The sequence below is a fragment of the Myotis myotis genome, unplaced genomic scaffold (genome assembly GCF_014108235.1).
Source record: "Myotis myotis isolate mMyoMyo1 unplaced genomic scaffold, mMyoMyo1.p scaffold_m19_p_12, whole genome shotgun sequence".
Classification (NCBI taxonomy): Eukaryota; Metazoa; Chordata; class Mammalia; order Chiroptera; family Vespertilionidae; genus Myotis; species Myotis myotis.
The window spans coordinates 5436584-5456638 of record NW_023416316.1 but is presented as its reverse complement, the minus strand read 5'-3'; the positions used below and the strand labels follow the sequence as shown (position 1 = coordinate 5456638).

At 52.1% G+C, this 20055-nt stretch overlaps 1 protein-coding gene across 4 annotated transcripts in view; it reads left to right on the top strand.

The window, feature by feature from the left end:
- The window catches only part of MVB12B (multivesicular body subunit 12B), a 137141-nt gene that overhangs the window by 50720 nt on the left and 66366 nt on the right, over nt 1-20055 (top strand). For 3 of the 4 annotated variants that reach the window (XM_036329633.1, XM_036329632.1, XM_036329634.1), the window contains exon 6: nt 254-376. In XM_036329633.1, the coding sequence (XP_036185526.1) occupies nt 254-376 (123 nt within the window). Of the gene's footprint in view, nt 1-253; nt 377-4061; nt 4170-20055 lie in introns of all 4 variants that reach the window. The other variant, XR_004971149.1, reaches the window with a different exon arrangement.

The window sequence follows — 20055 nt, the reverse complement described above, 5'->3', positions numbered from 1 at the left end:
AAACACCCACAATTAAATGACAAAATTAAAAAAAGTTTAAAGACTGAGAACCAAGGAAAGTGCAGTAGGAAGGCAGGAAGGCCAGCTCCGAACTGTGACACCCAGGGCCCAAGGGGGTGATGTGACCAGTCTGTGGACAACAGTTCCCTGGTATTTGAGGCTGTGATTCTTTTAAAGGAGTTGGTTTGCCTTGTCGCTCAGGTAAATGCTTTGTGCTAAACTGCACCATGAAGTTTTCTGTTTTCTCCTACAGGGAACTGAACAGCATGGGGATCTGGTATCGAATGGGCAGAGTTCCAAGAAACCATGACTCATCTCAACCCACAACACCTTCCCAGTCGTCAGCTGCTTCCACCCCAGCCCCCAGCCTTCCCAGGTGAGGCCTGGTCCTGGCATCTCGTGCTGCGATGCATGTTACAGTCACGTGGTCTTGGGTTCCAGGGCACATGTTTCAGAACCCCTTCAGTATCTGCTGAAATCGTGCAGAAGCAATCTACCTTCTGCACGAAGGTAGGATGTTTTAAAATCCAATTAGAAATCTTTGCATTACTTGAATATAAAGGCCATTGTGTATTCTGTCCTGCACACGTTCTGAAGGCCCCTAAAGTAGCAGAGCATGCAGCTGGAAGGGCTGGTGGCTGCACGCAGGCAGGGCCCGCAGCCCCGTGGCTGGAGCCTGGCCGGAAGAAGTTGCAGCTCCTTCTCTGCCTGGGCCAGCCACTCATTTGAAACCCAGGAGGGTTGGTAAGTAATTGTGTTCATTTTCACATTGTTCCTTTTCCCAATGAGTAGAACTAAGACATGAGCAGTTTGGGTTTGAGAGAATAGTGAGAAGTTTTTCAGGAGATGTTAGTTTTAATCATTGTTTCCACAAAGAAATTCCGGAGAGCAACCTGGGCGCTCTGCAGCCGATTTCAGTCGGAATCGAGGTGGACACGGTCTCCACTTTCTGCAAGACGGGGGTGGGAAAGGAATTCTGTCTCTAAAGAAACCTCGAATCACTAGGAGGAAGTTATTTGAGGACAAGGAACAACAAACAGTGATGATGGATTAAGTTTGAGACGGGGATTACAAAAGTAAATAAAACAAGAAAGGTTTGGCAGGGCAGTGTCATTGGGGATTGATGTAACATAAATGAGAATGGATCTAGAAGCTTCCGTGTGGGCCAATAGAGATGAACACAATCTGTCAGGATCAGGGCAAAATGGTCACTGGCGGGCTCCCCCTCCTGATCCACGACCCACGCCTTGCCCGTGGAGGTGCAGGGGTGGCGAGGCTGCACTGGTCTCTGAGCATCCACCTCCTGGAAGAAGCCAACAGCTCCGAGGGCTCCGTCCTTCAGCTCATCCTCCATAAAGATAGTCTGGGCTTTCCCCTGACAGACCCACAACCAAGAGTGGTCCTTCAGCTTAACTACCCCTGGAACCGCCTGAGGCTTCAGAAGCGGTTTTCCAGTTCACTTCGATGGGAAAAGACACAGATAGCGAATGAGTAGCCAGAGGGCAGGTGGAGCAGCTGAGTGTCTCTGTTTGGTTTAGGACAGGGGTGGGGAACGGCCAGCCATGGGCCGTATAAGGCCTTCGAAATCGTTTGGTCTGGCCCTGCCAAGGCATTAGGGGAGTTAATGAATTAAATGTTTGCCCAAATACAGCAGGCTACTTTTAAGTTGATAATTGCTATGGCCTTCGAATGATGTTGTAAATATCCAGTGGCCCTTGGCAGAAGAAAGGTTCCCCACCCCTGGGTTAGGCGCTCGAGGCTAATGCAACTCAGTTCAGCGCTTGCTCACTACGCAGGGCACGGTCAGAGGTACAGTTACCATGGTCACCTGTGCTCAGGGGCAGCTCAGGCCCATCACCTGTGGGCGGGTTCATTTAGGCTCATCCCTGGGGTAGTTACAGCTGCTCCCTGTTGACATCATATGGCTTGGAAGGACCTAGAAACGGGCACAACCTCAGGGCAGGTTCTACCTTTCTGTTGGGTAAAGAAAGTGCTGCTTCTCCCAGGGAGTTAAAGCAGAAGGCTGCCGGTCAGTGGTGGAGCACGGTCGCTGGCCACTGAGGTGAGAGGGCCCGAGACACCCGGGGCGGCACCGGGCGGAACTGCAGGTGGTGTTTATAAGGCTTATATATTTTATAACCTCTTGTTGTATAGTTTATGGTTTACAGTGGTTGTAAGGAAATTGGATCAGTTTTGTTTTACTTGCCAAATAAAACAAATGTCAAAATAGTCAATATAAAATGTATTCTAATTTGGCTGAGTTAAGTCAGCCAGTAGGCAGTAGGATAATTGAATGTTACAGTAGTGCTTCCCAGTCAAAACCACTGTCTGTCCCAGCTCTCCGCTGCCGCTGGGCGGCGGGTTTCAGGCGCCCGCACACCTGCCGAGCCTCCCGAGTCATAGGGCTTCTGTGCCTTTGGTTTCTGTGTTGTTTTCTTATCCAGCATCTTCGATAATTTTTAAAGATGAAATGCTGATCACTTACTCAAGTTTTCCATTGAAGATTGATGAACGGATGAGTGCGTTACTTTACCCCTTGAGGCTTCAGGTCTCTCTAACCTCCCAGCAGAGGAATCTGGCAGCTTCTGCTCTCCCCTCCCCAAGCCTCAGACCTTACACTGACCTGGCAGCGTCTTCTTCCCTTCCTGTTTCCTGCGTCTGCGTCTTTGCTCATGTGACACCTGTGCTATCAGCTCCATGCCCCCTCTCCCATTAAGCCTTCCCTGAACACCAGGGGCTGGGCCTGGGTCTTGGCTTTCTGTTCTGAGCGCCTCTCGGCTGTTAAGCGTTCACTCTGTGCTGTGCTCATGTTGGGACCTCCTCGAGGCAGGGCTGTGTCCACTCCGGGATCTCCCAGCGCTCAGCGCAGGTCCAGGCAAGTACTCAGTTTTGCAGAAATGCTTCTCCATCAGCCTAGGGACCTCGTGCTGCTCTCATCCACCGCCTCCCTCCCCCCAAAAACTCCCGAGCCCCTGAACAATCTTGGGGATTTTCTGATTATGAGAGTAAGACAGACTTGTTGAAAATCGGCAGAATACAGAAATAACAAACACACAGAAACCCCATTTCCGTGAGCAAAGGTGCATCATTGTCATTTTACTGTGCACTTTTACATAGGTGATATCACGTCATAGCAGGTTTGTGTTTTGCTGCTTCTTACTCCTGTAGTATTGAACCACAAGCATAAGAACAACTCCCTCAAGCCGGGTCTTTGTGTGAACCAAGGATCGGGTTGCAAGGCCTAGGCTGGAGTGAGAGTGTGGTGATGCAGCGCCCTCTACCGGCCAAACGTGGAGGCGGAGGCGGCGGCAGCGCGGAGGCCTGGCCGGCTGGTTCCTGAGCACTGGGCATCGGCCGTTTCCCCAGCAAATCCCTTGTGGGGCCTGGAAGGGAACGAGGAGCAGGGCCAGGAGCAGACCTCACTGCTTTCTTGAGCTCCAGGCTTTGTCTCAAAAGTTAAAATTGTGTTGCTCTACCCGTTTCTATGTTGTCACTCATGTTTAAAAGAATTCCCTGCCGTTTTTTGGTGATCTCTGATCTCCAGCTTCATTCAGACAGAAGGGGCAGTTGGTGGACCTCTCCAGGTAGAGGGGGTCATCACCGGAGGGCCTCGTGCTCCCAGCAGAGCTGCCTTCTCGCTCCGGAGGCCGGGGCTGCCCAGGATGGGTGCTTTCTGCCCGCGTCCTCCCTGTGGCTACCACAGTGCCAGTCCTGGGCCGGAGACCATGCTGTCCTTTCACGGTGGGCCTGCCGGAGCCCGGAGACGAGGCTGCCCCTGGCTGTGTCCACTGAGCTGGACACAGTGTTTGGTGACATTTGTGGCAAAAGGCGGGATTCGGTCTTGGCAGAGCTGCCCTTCCTCATTCAGCGACTCTCTCACTCATCTCCGCACACGTTTCTGAGCTTCCAAATGGAGAAGGTGATGCTGCCTCTCCCAGGAGCTCGGAGCCTCTGTTTCCTCTCTGGGCATCAGCCCCCCCTCTCCCCCCCGCGCAGGTCGGCTGCAGGATGGCGCTGGCCGTGGGCTGGGGCCCTGACACCTCCCCTTCTCTTCTGGGCAGGCCAGGCCTGAGCTCTGCAAGTCCGCTGGTGCAGGCCTTTCCAGTTCTCTTCCGTGCCACTGCCTGGGGGCCGGTGCAGATGGGGAAGCACCTTCCAGCTTCAACCAGGTCAGCCCTCCACTCCTCTCACACACGGGGTCTCACCCACGATTCTGCTGAGGAGAGAAGGTGCCGCCGCTGCCGGCACCAAGGTGTGGAGACGTTCTGGGAGGCAGATGCATTCACCATGATGGAGTCCCGCAGCCCTGGGGTGTGGGTGAGGGGATGGTCTGTGTCGTCCCAGCAGGGCCCTGGTGCACTGCACCGCCCAGCTGCTCAGGTGCAGAGCCAGTGGCTTGATCAGACCTCAGAAGCCTGTGGATCAAATGTGCAGACGACAGAGTTGTTGGGGAGCTGAAGTTCTGAGTGACAGAGCCGATCCTCCACCACTCGCTCCTCCGCTGGGAGGGTCACGTCACCTGCACACATACCTCGGGAGGCCACCGCCTCCAGCACTGCCTGAGTGTGAGGCCTCGCTGCGTTCAGACCTGGTGGAGGGAGACACGGCAGCTGGCTGCGGGGTTTGCATGGTCGTCATGTGGGAGGTTTAAACATGGAGGAGATGTCAGTGGTGTTTCCAGGTGGGGAGGGGTCATTGAAAGCCCTGGAGGCAAAATTAGATCAGGAAGTTAGAAGGCGGGAGATCTGGGCTTAACATTTTAAAAATTGAGCAAAGAAAACCTCCCCAAAGTAAACTGCTTGGCCTCAGAGAAGCCAACTTAAGGGGGGTGAGTTCCCAGCTGCTGGCGTCAGTCAGACAGCCTCTGGATTCCGCAGACGTTATGCGATGTCATATTCCCTGCCCCACGCTCAGAAGTTCAGGCTCAGGAGACCATGTTAGGGCCGCACGCACTTTGCCAAGGGGCCCTGGGAGCTCCATGGGCGGGGAGGGTGCCGAGCAGTAGGTGTCTGTCCCCGAGGTCTGCTCACCCGACTTGTAGCTGTCACCTTCTGAGGTCCCAGAGCCGGTGTCAGAGGAGGCCAGGATGACCGCAGAGTGACTGCCTGACCCTCACCACGGCCCGGCCCAGCCTTGGCACCGTGAGCTTGTCCCTTTCCGAGTCCATCTGAAATATGCAGTCCGGACTCGAGCGCTGGAATTCTCAGGACACCTCGTGTTTATGCAGTTGTTGGGCTCGGGGTGTCCTGGAGAATGTGGTTCCAGTAGCTCCACCCCGCCCTTCCCGCCGGCCTGGGGCGCTGAGGCTTGTCCATCCTGCTCCACACAGACCTCAGGCCGTGGGCTGGGCCTATGACCCTCCTGACACTGTCCCTCCCAGAGCCACAGAGCAGCCTGTACCTGCGTGGCGCCCCGGGGCCTCTCCCAGGAGCTTCCTGCAGAGGGTGTGTGGCGCCCCTGAGCTGTTCACAGTCTCCCGGTGATTTGTCAGCTCCCAGCGAGATGTCAGTCACCGGTGCCGAAGTATGTTTCTAGTGACAGACATAATTGTACTTAACTTTGTGCGTGGATGTTATCAATCTGTGACAGGTACTCTGGGAAATGGGGCATTTGGATTGCAGAGGATCTGTCGCATGCACTTACTCTTCCTCTCAGGGACACCCGGGTTCAGTCACAACTTTTGCATGTCGATGTCAGGTTTTGAGAACATAGATCCTTGCTGACCTCAAAAACCGTTCCGTCATTCCCACCCCAGGGCTGTCTTCTGAAAGGTTAATGGCTCCTCCTGAAGGAGAGAGAACCAGGCCGCGGTGATCTGAATTCAGGCCATGCGCCCAGGCCTGTCCCCGTCGGCCCATTGTCAGAGCCCATGAGCTGCGGTGTGTCCAGCCTCGCTGACCCACCTGCCGAATAAGCCAGTGACGGGCGGAGCCTTAGCTCAGGGCGGGCGTCCTGTTGTTCATGCTGACAGCCCCAAATCCTCAGGCTGCCTATTGTCAGTGACAGTGATAAGATGCTCTTTGTACCACAGGTGACACCTCACCTGCTGTTGCTGCAGGACTTGAACGAGAGGCCCCAAGTGGCGTAGATCGGGGGCTGTGTCCTCCTTTTCCTGTCCAGGTATTTGCCACCCGGCCCGAGTGGCAGTGGGTTTGGCGAACCTTGACCATCTGCAGGGCTTGTCCAGGCGTAGTAGCCGTGTCTGGCTTCACTTGGAATAATTAGCCCTCCTTTTCCTTCACAAAGAAACCACACACATGTTTATTGCTTTGTTTAACCAAGAGGACACACATTTTCCCATTCTTCCTCGATGTGACACCTCTTGCAGTTTTTTTCTTTGTTTTTGCACAGGGACACAGGCGGGCATCGCGCATTGTGCATGTGACCTGTCCTCTCTCTGAAGTGCTACCTCCCACTGACTCCAGGCGAAAGTACCGACAGCCGGGGTGTCTCACAGAGGACCCTCGAGGGTGGGGCTTCCAGGGGCTCAGGTGTCACTGAACGGCCACGTGGACTCCCCCGTAACCTTAAAGTCCCAGGCCTCCTGCCATCCCGGTGGGCTTTTCACACGCACAGGTTCTCTTTCTGTGTGGAACCTTCCCTGGCTTCCTGTTGTCTGACGTGTCTCCCACATCGACTCACGTTAACGGGGAGTCACCTCTCGCTCCTGAGCACGGCATCCTCATTCCGGAAGCCTCTCCGCTCCGGCCAGTGCGGTGCCTCACCTCTGCCGCACCTGCCCTCCTGCGAGGCCGGCTGGACCCCCGCGTGCCGAGCCTGGCCTGTCCGCCCCACACCTGGGGTGCCCTCGCCTCGTCTGGGAAGCCCGCGCGCTCTCGCTTCCCTTCCTCTCCTGCCGTCGCCGGGCACAGTGTGGCCTTCACGGGCCTGTCTCGCTGCCTGCCTGTGTTTGTCTTACGGCTACACTGGCGGGCTTAGTGATGACAGGGATTCTCATGCTCCTTCTTCCCTTTAAAGCAGTGGTTCTCAACCTTCTGGCCCTTTAAATACAGTTCCTCATGTTGTGACCCAACCATAAAATTATTTTCGTTGCTACTTCATCACTGTCATGTTGCTACTGTTATGAATCGTCATGTACATATCTGATAAGCAGGATGGTTATGGGCGACCCCTGTGAAAGGGTCGTTCGGCCACCAAAGGGGTCGCGACCCACAGGTTGAGAACCACTGCTTTAAAGCCTCGGGAAAGGCTAGTGGCACAGAAAGAACAGCGATGGCAGCACCGCATCCCTGTGCCTCCAAACTCAGCAGTACTTTCTTCAACTGTTGTCTCATTGGATGCTCACGGCAAGTGCTCAGGGAGGAATGTGTGGCCTGGAAATATTCATTACACATACACAGTGCGCTGGCTTAGCCACATGAGACGGGGGCTCACATACTAGTATTTATACGTGGTTCCTTTCACCTGTTCTTCCGTCCCATCAGCAGACTTACCTGCACTTCTTAGGTGTCAGGCCCTGTTCCAGGTGCTTGATGAGCAATAACTCACTTAACCCCAATACAGCGCTGTGGGCCCGGTACTGTTATCACCTCTGTTCTGAGATGAGGAAACGGGGGTCAAGGAAGTTGAATGCCTTTCCCAGGGTCACACAGCTGGGTGTTGAGGTGGGATCTGAACCCAGGCAGGTGAGCTCCCTTGGGGTTACACACTGTCCCTGCGCCCTGATGCTGACGGTCGCTGGTCGTCCCTGGTTGTGAATCACTTCATCAGGGGCCGGTGGTGGGTGCAGCCACTCCAGTGCGTGTCCCAGCCGTCTTCACACGCGGCGTCCCGGGCTCCTGCCCAGCAACTGGGAGACAGGACTGCCCGGCGCGTGCCCGTGGGGGTGGGGGGCTCATCCGCTTCCCTGTCTGCGTCCCCACCTTTTGGGAGACGAGCAAACGCCGGCTGGGGTCCAGTCCCCTTGAGGTTTAGATGGTGACCGAGGGAACAGGCACAGGCCTACGCACCAGGGTCCCGGCGTTGGGTCCTCGGGCCCTTGGGTGGCTCCCGAGTCCTTGATGAAGCGAGGCTACAGCCGTTGGATTTGTTCTGGTGATCAGCAGCGCGGTGAGCAGAGACCTACAGGGGAAGGCTCTCCGAGTCTTTCCAGCGCTGTCACAGGATCACACTTAGTGGTGGAGTCACAAGACCAGTGAAGGCGTGATGTCACCGGATTGCAGTTTGGTTTTGTTAGACAGGAATGATGAGCTCAGGCCGAGCAATACACTTTTTATATCAGTGTTTCCTGTGGCCTCTTGGGAAGCCAGAGCTTCCGTTTAAGGAAGAAGGGACTATTGGTCTGTGCAGCGCCCCCGGAGCTGGCCTTCTCGGCCCCCCTCGAACCTCCAGTTCTGACCAGGCACTTGCTGCCTGGGAGTGTGTTCTCTCTGTCACATCTGTGACTGTCCGTGGTTTTTCTTGGTGGCTCTGGTGGTGGCGTGTGCCCCGTTGTCCTGAGAACAGGGCTGCAGACGTGGGATGGCTTTCTCCCGTGCTGGTTCTCCGTGCGCTGGAGCGCCCTGTGCAGTGGGCTGAGCCCTGAGAACAGGGCTGCAGACGTGGGATGGCTTTCTCCCGTGCTGGTTCTCCGTGCGCTGGAGCGCCCTGTGCAGTGGGCTGAGCCCTGAGAACAGGGCTGCAGACGTGGGATGGCTTTCTCCCGTGCTGGTTCTCCGTGCACTGGAGCGCCCTGTGCAGTGGGCTGAGCCCTGAGAACAGGGCTGCAGACGTGGGACGGCTTTCTCCCGTGCTGGTTCTCCGTGCACTGGAGCGCCCTGTGCAGTGGGCTGAGCCCTGAGAACAGGGCTGCAGACGTGGGACGGCTTTCTCCCGTGCTGGTTCTCCGTGCACTGGAGCGCCCTGTGCAGTGGGCTGAGCCCTGAGAACAGGGCTGCAGACGTGGGATGGCTTTCTCCCGTGCTGGTTCTCCGTGCGCTGGAGCGCCCTGTGCAGTGGGGCTGAGCCCGGGGCTGGGAGAAAGGCCTTCCTCAGGTTATGAAAATAGCTCTCCGTGTGCCAGGACACATTTGTCAGTTCCCTTCAGGGTCGGTTTTGTGAGCCGGAGCATTTAGAGGCGCACATTTTGCCTTTTATCAGAGTGGAGGCTGACAGTCTATTTGCAGGTAGCTAGTCTGTGGAATATTTCACCTCGTCTCTTGGTGTGAATTTAGCTGCCAAACAAAGTAAAAATGGGTGTTAAACAAGCAATATTTCCCAGGACTTTACCACCACCACCACCACCATCTCCCTCCCCCCCCCCCTTGCCGTTCTATTTCAAGACAGGGTTTCAATTATTGGATATTTAACAAAATCCTTGGCTTGCAGTAATTTTTCTAAGGCCCTTCTGATTGATTTGGGGTGGGCTTCTGCCCACGGGGAGGGCAGCATTGAACTTGAGCAGCAGGTGTTTCATTTCCAGTTGAATAATAATACTAATTATTATTATGAGAATAAACACAGTTATCATCATTATTATTTCAGCTACAATTTTTTGAGCATCGTGTATCAGGCACCATGTAAACATTTGGTGTGTGTTGTTTTAATCTGCATAACCGTGCCGTGAGGTGAGTCACAGGTCCTCCTCTTAACAAGGGAGGAGACTGAAGCTTGCAGAGGCGGAGACTGACTTACCCAAGGGCAGAGCGTTAGGATTAGAGGAGGCAGGATCGGAACCCAGGTCCCACCATTGCATCTCCCTGCCTTCCAGGAGCCTCAAGGCTCCCTGAGTTTGGGGACTCTCCGTCTCAGAGTGCGCTGCACCCAGTGGGCACTGCCAGGCACCAGACGTGGCCACGAACTGTTCCAGACCGTGGCCAGCATCCCCGCCCCCCATTAGTCATGGTTGTACTTTGCTCAGCACATTGTCTTCTCCCGATCTGGGGACTGGGCAAGGAGGGGGCGAACGTTGCCGGAGGTTCTTTGTTACGGTCTGGTGTTTTCTGTGGGCCGTTCACCGCCTGCCCTGCGCTCTCACGCTCGCGGCCTTTTATGAATCTGAGTTTGGCAGCCTCACTCCTCTTGGAGTTTGGAAAGGGGATATTTTAGAAGGCTGGAAGAAGATGAAAAGCTAGCTGTGTCCATATGTTCCTTGTTTTTAAAAGTAGGGTCAGTGAGGTTTAGAGACTCTTTAAATATTTCAGTTTTTAAGATTAGACCCGATCATCTGGAGTGGACGTGCGGTGCCCGCGGCCCCAGACGGGCTTTTTTCTTCATTTCTTTTATATGGGAGGTAGGTGTCTGGGCATCGCAGGGTTCAGTGTAATAAAACTGAAATGCGGTGAATAAATGCCGTGATTCGGAGCTGCTGCAGCTATGAAGCTCTGCTTCCTTTTTTTTTTTTTTTTTTTTGGTAATCAGTGACTTGAAAAATAGCAGATTGGTACAAGGATGATAATTTAAAGAACCGAAAACTCCAAGCTTCAAAGGAGTACAGTCCTGGGCGTTTTTCTAAGGAAGCATTTTCCTGGCTCAGTCAGGTTTTCCCCGTTGAGATTAGACATCCATTCTGAAATGTGAATGGTTCAAATTCCACATGTTAGTTAAGACAGGGCCGCCGTGTGCCCCTTTTCTCCTGAGTTACGAGTGGGAAATGACATGGTTGTTTTTCTTGATCCCAAGATCCTTATAGAAGCCCAGAATCAGAGTGACTGTCGGGCCAACCCTGAGACTCCAGTGGGGACCTGGGAGAGGCCTGAGGGCCACACTCGGGGAGAGGCATAGCGGGCCCGGCCCGGCCGCCGTCCTGTGCACCTGGCACTTACACGCTCCACCCTGAGGTGAGACCAGAGCGAGTTCATTGCCCGTGGCCACCGCATGCGCGACCTGCTGGAGCCAGCGCCTGGGGTGGGTGGCCGTGGTCACACCCTTGGCCTTGACTGCCTCCCAGGGCCCTGCCCGTCTCCCACGCAGAGGAAGCGGAGCGCTCTGCCCGCTGGCATCCTGTCAGGTTCTGTTCACTCTTCATACCTCTTCCATCCTCAATTTCAGATGTGATTTGTCAGTTTAGAGGAGGGAGTCATTAATAACCATTATTTAGAACTGTCGAGTCTTCCTCTCTGTGTGTGAGTGTCTGAGTTAAGCATCCAAAAAATTGGCCTTGTTGGTGGCAAACGGGGCCTCCACGGGGACAGAGCCGACCGCCCCGCCCCCACCCGCCTTTCTCGCGTGCCAGTTGCTCCAAGTCTGTCTTTAATCACCGAGGGGCAGCGACCGAGTGGCTAAAGCACGTCCTCCTGGAATTCATTAGTGTTATTACCAAGGACCGTGCTGTAAATTGTTGATTTTTTTTAACTGCTTGGAAAAAATTTCTCCTTAACTGTTTCATTTTAATGTGCTTCAAGAAAGGAAAGTTTTTTCTTGTCAAACATTTGAGACAAAATTGTTCAGAAACCCTGACTTCAGTTTCCACTGGGCGTGGGCTCGGAGCCGTTTCCCGAAACGAAGCCGGTGCCCTGTCATCACCGTCAGGCTCGGGGGCTGCGGAAGAACCCCCAAACCTTCCGACGGTGGTTAAGGAATCGGCATTCAGTGTATCTGTTAATGCACGTTGTTATTCTTTAACATTAAAATTCCACTAAAGTACTAATAATTACTGTTAATATCTTCCCGTGGAAACTTACAGCAAAGGAGCAATAGTAGAAACAGTATTTAAGGGAGAGCCGCCGGCATGATAAGAATGCAAATAAGTGTTATTAGCCTAATGATTTTGTCGTCGCCATGGCTGTGCGGCGGCAGTGTTGTGAATATGTCATCCGGCACCCGTGAATTTGGAAAGTGTGTCAAAACACAACTTCAATTAGTTTGCTCTAATTATGGCTCTGGAGAGTTTGTAACTACATCACTCCTCATTAAAAGAGATTTTCTTCTACGGATTAATGCAATATACAAAGGAAAGTTTCAAAGTTCTCGACGCCATTTGCTCCCGCCAGGAGCAGGCTTGGAGCAGGGCTGACGGATGCTGGGTGCCCCCTGCCAGCCTGGCGGGGTGGCGGGGTCGAGCCCAGGGCAGCGTGGGCCGCTCATTCCTCTGTCCCGCGATCAGCTTCCTGCTCAAAGTGGCCATCGCAAATGGAGCCTCCACAATTTCCAAAAGAGGGTAATTGAACCCATCTCGAGCTTTTAAGGGAAATTTGCTAATCTGAAATGATTGGCATGCCCCTCATCGTGAGCTTCTCATGGGGGTGTGGGGACCTTCAGACCTACCATTTCCAAGTGCCGCGTGCAGTCAGCCTTGGTCCTGTCCTGGGGGCCCGGGAGGAGACTGCGAGGGGAAGTGTGTTGTTCTTGGTCATGCAGAATCACATGGTGTCTATGGAATGTCAGTAAAAGTTTTCATATAGTGAAAAAGAGGACTTTAAGGAAATGTTAATCTCTTGTCTAAACTGATAGTTATAAATGCTATTGTCGAGCTGTTACCATTTGGAGAAGAGAAAAATAAATTCACACTTTCTTGTCCTGTTACCGACGTTCCCCTCCCCTTGGACACCAGAGGTGTTCCCACCGTGCCCGCCTCTGCGAGGGTGTGGATGGCGTCTGTGTCAAGGGGGCTGGACCAGGCTGGACCTGGAGCCGCTGCCTCTCCTCACCCCACACCACCCTGTGACTCCACTACATGGGCAGCGCAGGGTGCATTTTTAATCCAAGTGTTAAATTTTAGGGTGCTGGCTGAGGCGGCCTGGGTTTTGGTTGCCCCCCATCCAGTTTATTTGTGCAGTGCCGAATATCCACAAGACAGCTGTGAGTACGTTTTTGTTGACTTTAAGCGCTCTCGTTGTCATTATTTTTGGTGAGCACAAGGGGTGTGTGTGTGAGATGAGTGACTCGACCACCTTTACAGCACCGTCCCTGTGACCTGGAGCGAGTTTCTTCACTCCTCTGAGCCTCAGTTTCCTCTTCTGTAAAATGGGGATGAGAACCCCTTCTTTGCAGGGTTGTCGTGAGAACTAAGTGCCCCTCCAGGCACACAGTGGGCACTCACCCATATGCTTTCTGCCCAGAGTTCCTTCCGGAGCTGAGTCCCGGCACAGGCAGCCCACGCCCTCAGGCCTTGCTGTTGCCACCGTTGGCTCCTTTCTGCTCCGGGGGTAGCGTCAGTCACCAGCACTCTGAGTGCCACAGGTCAGCCTGTGGGCGCAGGCGTTCTCCCCTGCAGAGCGGGGGCAAGAATCTGTGCTCACGGAGAGCAGCTGGTAAGGGGTTAAGATAGTAATTGTGTAAGTCTTCCAGGCTTTCTCCCAGTTCTGCGATAATTTGATGAAGAACTTCACCCTAATTAAATATTCAAATTAGGAATAAGTGTCAATATGGCTTCCCATTGCCTGGAATGATGATTTATTGTATTCGAAACTCTAGTGGCTCACTGTAATCTAAGCCGAACCGTGCCCTTGATTATTTCTGCACCACACTTGCCATGCCTGTGTTTTAAGATTTAAACTAGTAATTGATTTGCCATATGCTGTCGAGCTCCGCGTGGAGGAACTCGGGGGGTTTGGAATTGTGGTTTCCTCCGTCTTCCAGGGGCAGCTTTTCTTCCTGGTCCGTGCGGGGCGGTGTGTTTGGGGGTGCGCGCGTCTGTGTTGCCCAGGAGGAAAACTCATTACACAGCCCGGTTGGCAGTTTGAAGTTATACTGACCCTGGCCAGTGGGTTGCTCGAACGGAAAGTGAGCGAGCCTGCGTTTGTGCTTCCTTCGTGCTGGCGCCGCCTCGCAGCGGAGCATGGCATGGGGGCAAACGCGTACGCCCACCTCCTGCGCGCCCGTCGCCCTCGCTGTGTGACCGTGGGCACGTTTCCTACCCTCCGAACCTCCTCTCCCCCGCCTGTAGAATGAAGCTGACCTGCTGGGTTGGGAAGGTTAGAGGTGAGTGTGGAGCGTGAGGAATCGTGCAGGTGCTCAGTGAGTGGTCGCTGTCATAGTCCCCCAGGTGGCTCCAGGGGCAGGGCCTTCAGCCCCCTCCCCCCACCTCGTCCTGCAGAAAGCCACTCCCGACCTTCCGATCAGAGGTCCTCTCGCATTGGCCATGCAGAATCACATGCTGTCATGGTCCCCGGGTGGCCTCGTGGGAACCTCCATGCCCGTGTCTTACTTTGTGGCAGCGCTTGGGTCTGTCTGGACTCTGGCGTTTCCTGCCACACTGTGCTCTCTCCTCCCGGCCGGGGAGCCGGCTGCCGTGTCCCTGGGCGCTTCGCAGGGCCTGGTGCAGTGTCTGCGGCCGGTGCTCCTTTTGTTTTAAAATGAAAGCACGTAACCTATAGTCCTTTATTTGCATATCTTCCGACATTTAGAGCTTTGTACTTCCTAATTTAGGGATTTGTATATGTTTCCATTTAATTTCCTAAAGGGGGAAAGCTGTGGGTCTCCTTTGTTTTTGTTTTCATTTTTTTTAGTTTTGTTGTTTTTTATTTTTGTTTTCATGTTTTGTTCTTTTAGAGAAGTTTTAGGTTTACATCAAAATTGAGCGGAAGGTACAGAGATGTTGCATATGCCTCCAACCCCATTATCAGCGTCACTCACCAGATGGTACTTTTTTTTCCACTCAAGGACGAACCTGTATTGACACGTCATAATCACCCAAAGCCCACAGTTACCTCAGGGCGCACATTGGTGCTGCACATCCTATGGGTTTGGACAAATGTGTAGCGACATGCCTGCCATTATAGCGTCACACAGGGCATCTTCACGGCCCTAAAACCCTCTGTGTACTGCCGCCTCCTCTTCTCCCGCAACCCCCGCTGGCAACCGCTGATCTTTTCACTGTCTCTATAGTTTTGCCTTTTCCAGAAGGTCATATAGTTGGAATCATACAGTGTCCAGCCTTTCAGCTGGCTTCTTTCTCTTAGTAATATACCCTTATCATTTGGTTTTTTAAAGTGTCTCAGTGCCAACACAGTGCTTGGCATATAGCAGGAGCACAGCGTCTAATTAGAGCCGCCCGTGTGCCTGTCGACACCAGGCCCAGTCTCCCCTGGAAGGGCGTTGTTTCATTGGGTGTATTTGGAATTAAGTTTCGGGTCCGGGCATAGAACTTTATGAATATAGTTGTAGAGGAAATAGGTCTGTTTTACGTTTTGCAAAACCTCACTTGACTTTCTTGGTATCATTACAAAACAAAAACAATGTTTCATCAGACCATGAGAAATGATAGTAAACTTTGCACACTTTTCTCTCTGAGGTTGGCTCCAAAATCAATAAGGGAAAATAAAGAAAGCCACACCTAAAAATATTTTAGGGCCTACAATCATGAAAATCACAGCATTTCTGGCCCGGCCGGTGTGGCTCAGTGGTTGAGCATTGACCTATGAACCAAGAGGTCACAGTTCGATTCCCGGTCAGGGCACATGCCCGGGTTGCGGGCTCGATCCCCAGTGTGGGGCGTGCGGGAGGCAGCTGATCGGTGACTCTCTCTCATCATTGATGTTTCTGTCTCCCTCTCCCTACCTCTCTTAAATCAATAAAAATATATATTTTTAAAAATCATAGCATTTCTGTTTTAGTGGAACCAAGTTACAAGAAAAAATTTGCAAGATTTTCTCCATCTCTGGGTCTTTAGAGATCTGAATCCTAACTCGGAATCTCAGTGTGGAAGCCAAGGGACCTGGAGCGGGAATCCAGGCTGTGAGGTCTTTGAGGGGGTGCTGGTCAGGCCCTTTTGGCGGAAAATGATTCATTTTAATTACCTTCCAGGGTGATCGGTACCTGAGCATATGGTCCTTAAGAAATAAGTTCCCTGAACTGTCAGCGAGTGTGGGCAGCGGGCAGGGACCTGGTCTGACACCGCTGACCAGCCTTGGAGAGTGGATGCTGGAAAGGTGCTTATTAAAATGCCAGCAGGTGTGGCTGCGGCCCCCGCCTGTGGCTCCCGCACCCTGCCTGTGCCAGGTGTTTTATAAGAGCCTTTTTCTTCATTAAATGGCATTCATTAAGCACGTCCTTACACCTGGCACGGAAGCTGCGCGTCACAGATGACTTCTTCCCAGTGGTGTTTGCAGGAATAAAGTGGAATTTCATTTAGCCATTTGCTCTGTTCTTGCTCCCCCTGACCACCGTAACTCAATTAGTGTGGCTTTTGCATGTTCCTCCCCCAACCCCAGTCTGTGACTTTCCTCTGCACATTCCCGCTGGTCCTCGCCCACCAGCAGATGTGAAGCTAGAAAACCAGATGTGGCTTGAGCAGCGAGAGCTGTGTGCTGTCCTGTACAAGCCCGTCTAACGCTCCCAACACGTGAGAAGAGCTCTCCTCCTACTTTTGCCATCTCCTTTTTCCCAATAAATAGAAAAGATAGTTCTCATTGGAAAAGAAAGAAAGAAAGAAAGAAAGAAAGAAAGAAAGAAAGAAAGAAAGAAAGAAAGAAAGAAAGCAAGCAGAATCACACTCCCGTCTCAGAGACTTCTGCTGGCCACAGCGCGAGCACCGTTCCTGGTCACACCCCTGCCTGCAGCAGGGCCAACCCTGCTGAGGTGGCAGAGCCTTCCCACCTCATGGCATGTATGTAGATGTATAACCACAGAAAAATATTGTACGTGTGGTATTTACATACTACATGTCATTCTGCAACTTGGTGTGGTTTTTCCCCCTTTTTTGACCTAACATGTGTTCTTTGAGATTTGGCCTTGTTGAAATAGAAATGTCTGGCTCATTCTTTCTCCTTGTTCTGTCCTAGTTTAGTGTTACATGAACATTTCACCAATTCGATGCTCTTCACGAATGCTGCCCAAGGACCCAGTTCCTGCCTCTTCTGCCCAGATCGCCCTCCCCACTTGGTCTGCACCCCGATCCCTCTCTCAGAGCCATGGCATAAGCACCCTCCGTCAGTCCCACCCAGAACACCTGTAAACATCACTTCATGGCTGCCAGCTATTCTGAATCAGACATAATGTTGTTTCCGGTATTTGAGTAGAGCATCATAATTCGGAGCTGAACTTTGTCCCTTTCCCCATCAGGGTTCACATCCAAGCTGTGCGCCTTGGGCAAGCTGCAGGACCTCTCTGAGACCGTCTGTCAGAGACTTCTCAGCGCCCCCGGGGATTGCCTGTGCGGTGAAGGGTGCCCCTCCACGGTGCCAGCGGGTGGTTTTATCGTTACTTCCTCAGGCTGGGTTCCCCCGGGAAAGAGTCAGTGCCGGTCCTTTGGTCTCACCTCCTCCCCATCCTGAAGTCTTAATTCTGAATCACCAGAGCCTGTTAAACGTATTCCTTTCAGAGAAAGGGCCATGAGTGGTCTTTCTGTGTTGTCGCCTTCACATGTGAGGGACAACTTGGAGGAGAAGATTTCTGACTCGCGACTTCCTTTCCCGCCCACGTGCTCAGGCTCCACCATCCTCAGCTGGTCTGAGGGGTCATCTCTCCCTGGCTCTCTCTTCCCTCCCTTTTCTGCAGTACGGTGGGCCCTATGGCTTCTTTACTTAGGGTGTATCTTCCCATTTCTTTAGCGCAGGAAAGCATTTACTGAAGTGTACTCAGTGTAAAGTGTAAGTTGGTGCTCTCTCCCTCTGGGAGCATGTCCACACCACAACTTTCCATTCCTCCTTTCCTTCCCCCAGAGGCCTGCATCTCCTAAGCTCTAAGGGACCCCACAAGGCTTGCAACCAGAGAGCAGTGGACAGCAGCAGCTCGTCCCGGGCCAACCCCCTGTCCCTGTCCCCAAGACCCCCTTTTCTCCAACTTCTTCGTGAGCCAGAGCGGCCAGCCTGGGCTCCCTTCCCACCTACTCCTCTCCTGCTGCTTCTATCCTAGGCCCTTCCTTGTTTCACTGTCTCCAGCTTCAGTGAACGTCCTCTAAAAATCCCCTGGACTGTCCTGTGTGTGGGGTGAAACAGGGCCGCGTTCAGCAACCTCCGTACTTGAGTTCTGGCCAGGAAAGAATTCAGAACCAGGACTCAAACGATAAGAGAACATTTATTTATAAAACCACAGAGGTAATTCGTAGAGGAAATGGGCTGAGGAAGCAAGTTTTGGAGGCAAAGGAAAGGGCCTTGATGCGTGGCAGTGAGGAAGGTAATGGTAATGCACCTGGTGGGGGGAGCAGGAGAGGAAGGCATGGAGCACTCAGTCCTCGGGGTTTTAAGGGTGGCGATTTAGGGGAGGTTCCAGGGAGGATCTTAATAGAATATTCAGCCACGTTCCAGGTGTGTCCTTTCAGGGTCTAGGTCTCCAACGATTGATTGGTCAGCACCAGGGCCGGGGTCATTATGCCATGCTGCTGCTCCTGAGGTCAGCCTTGTCTGGGTTTGCTGCTTTTCTGGGCCTGGAGCTGAAATACATTGAGGCCTAGACATTATCTCTAGGGAGGAAAGGTCAAGGGGCACAGACTGCATGGCCAGTGATGTGCTGGAGGAGGAAAGGTCAGCCTGGGGCGAGGAAAAAAAGAAGCATAATTTGATGCACTTGTCTAGTTTGTGCTTTTTTGTGTCCTATTGAAGACGTCTCTGCCAAACCTGAGGGCACAAAGACGATCTCTCGTGGTTCTTCTAGAAGAGCTCATGCTGTTCTTGTTAAATCGAGATGCATTTAAATAGAGTCTCAAGCCCTCGGCCTCCTGGACTTCATCATTTATTCCTTCCCTTTCCTCTTTTCCAGAATAGCCCCATGAATCTCTTAGGTAATTTTTAATATGTGTGTGTGTGTATGGTGTGAGGTAAGCATCAAGGTTTGTTTGTTGTTTTAACATGTGGTTATCCAGTTGTTCCAGCATCATTTACTGAGAAGATCACCCTTTCCCCATTGAGTCGTCTTGGCACCTTTGTTGAAATTCAATTGATCACATATGTGTGGCTCTGTTTGGACGCCGTTCTGTTCCATTGATCTGTGTGTCTATCTTTATGCCAACGCCACCCTGTCTTGATTACTGTAACTTTACACTAAGTCTTGAAATCAGGATTGATTTAGTCATGAGTCACTTTATTGATTTTGTTTGGAATGTTGGAAGCCCTATCAGCTTCTATATTTAGTTGTTTTATTTTTAATTCAGCAAGCTTTAGACTTTTTAAGTTGTTATTTCTCTTAATTGTTCTGATTTCTTTCTAACACCTAGAATATTTAGGTTGGTCTTTTTTCTCCATATCTATCATGGTTTTCTCATCATTGTCATTTCTGGGCTCTTTCTCTGTATTCTGAAAAATCGTGGTGGGCTTATCCTACTATGCTACTAATTTAGATTTTTGAAATTTTATTTCTGCACAATTTCTAATGCAGTTCATCTTTCTACACCCAACAGTAAGTTGTTTTCCCAGAGGAAATGTTCTTTTCATCTTGTCATGTGACACTTTTTAAAAAATATTTTTTTATTGCTTTCAGAGAGGAAGGGAGAGGGAGAGAGAGAAACATCAATGATGAGAGAGAATCATTGACTGCATGTCCCCAACGGGGGACTAAGTCCGCAACCCAGGCGCATGCCCTTGACCAGAATCGAACCTGGGATCCTTCAGTCCACAGACTGACACTCTGTCCACTGAGCCACACTGGCCAGGGCTCACGTGGCACATTTTGGGTGCCTTCACGATGATGTATCCCCAGATGGGTGTTGGCCAACAGGCAGGCTGTGTAATTCTTCCTCTGCTTCCCCCTCATCTCACTTGGGTGCTCATTATTGGTAGATGATCTTCTGAATCTTCATTATCTTTCTCTGTTCTCATCGATTTTGTTCTTGTTTTTTGTGTGTGTGTTTTGTTTTGTTTTGTTTTGTTAATCCTCACCTGATTTTTTTTTCCATTGACTTTAGAGATAGTGGAAGGCAGGAAGGGGGAGAGAGGGAGAGAGAGACACACATCAATGGGAGAGAGACACACAGATTAGTTGCCTCCCCTGGGGCAACTAATATCTCGTGTCCCACCCCCTACACACTAATATCTTGTCTTGCTTATTTTGTCTCATAAACACAAGTTGTGCTCTCTGATGGGTACAACCCAGGTACATGTCCTTGGTTGGGAATCGAACCCATGACCCTTCAATGCTCCGGGCCGATGCTCTAACCACTGAGCACACTGGCCAGGGCTCTCATTCGTTTTTGTAGAACCTGGGTGACAGGCTGGCCCTACAAATCACAGAGACCTGGTTTCT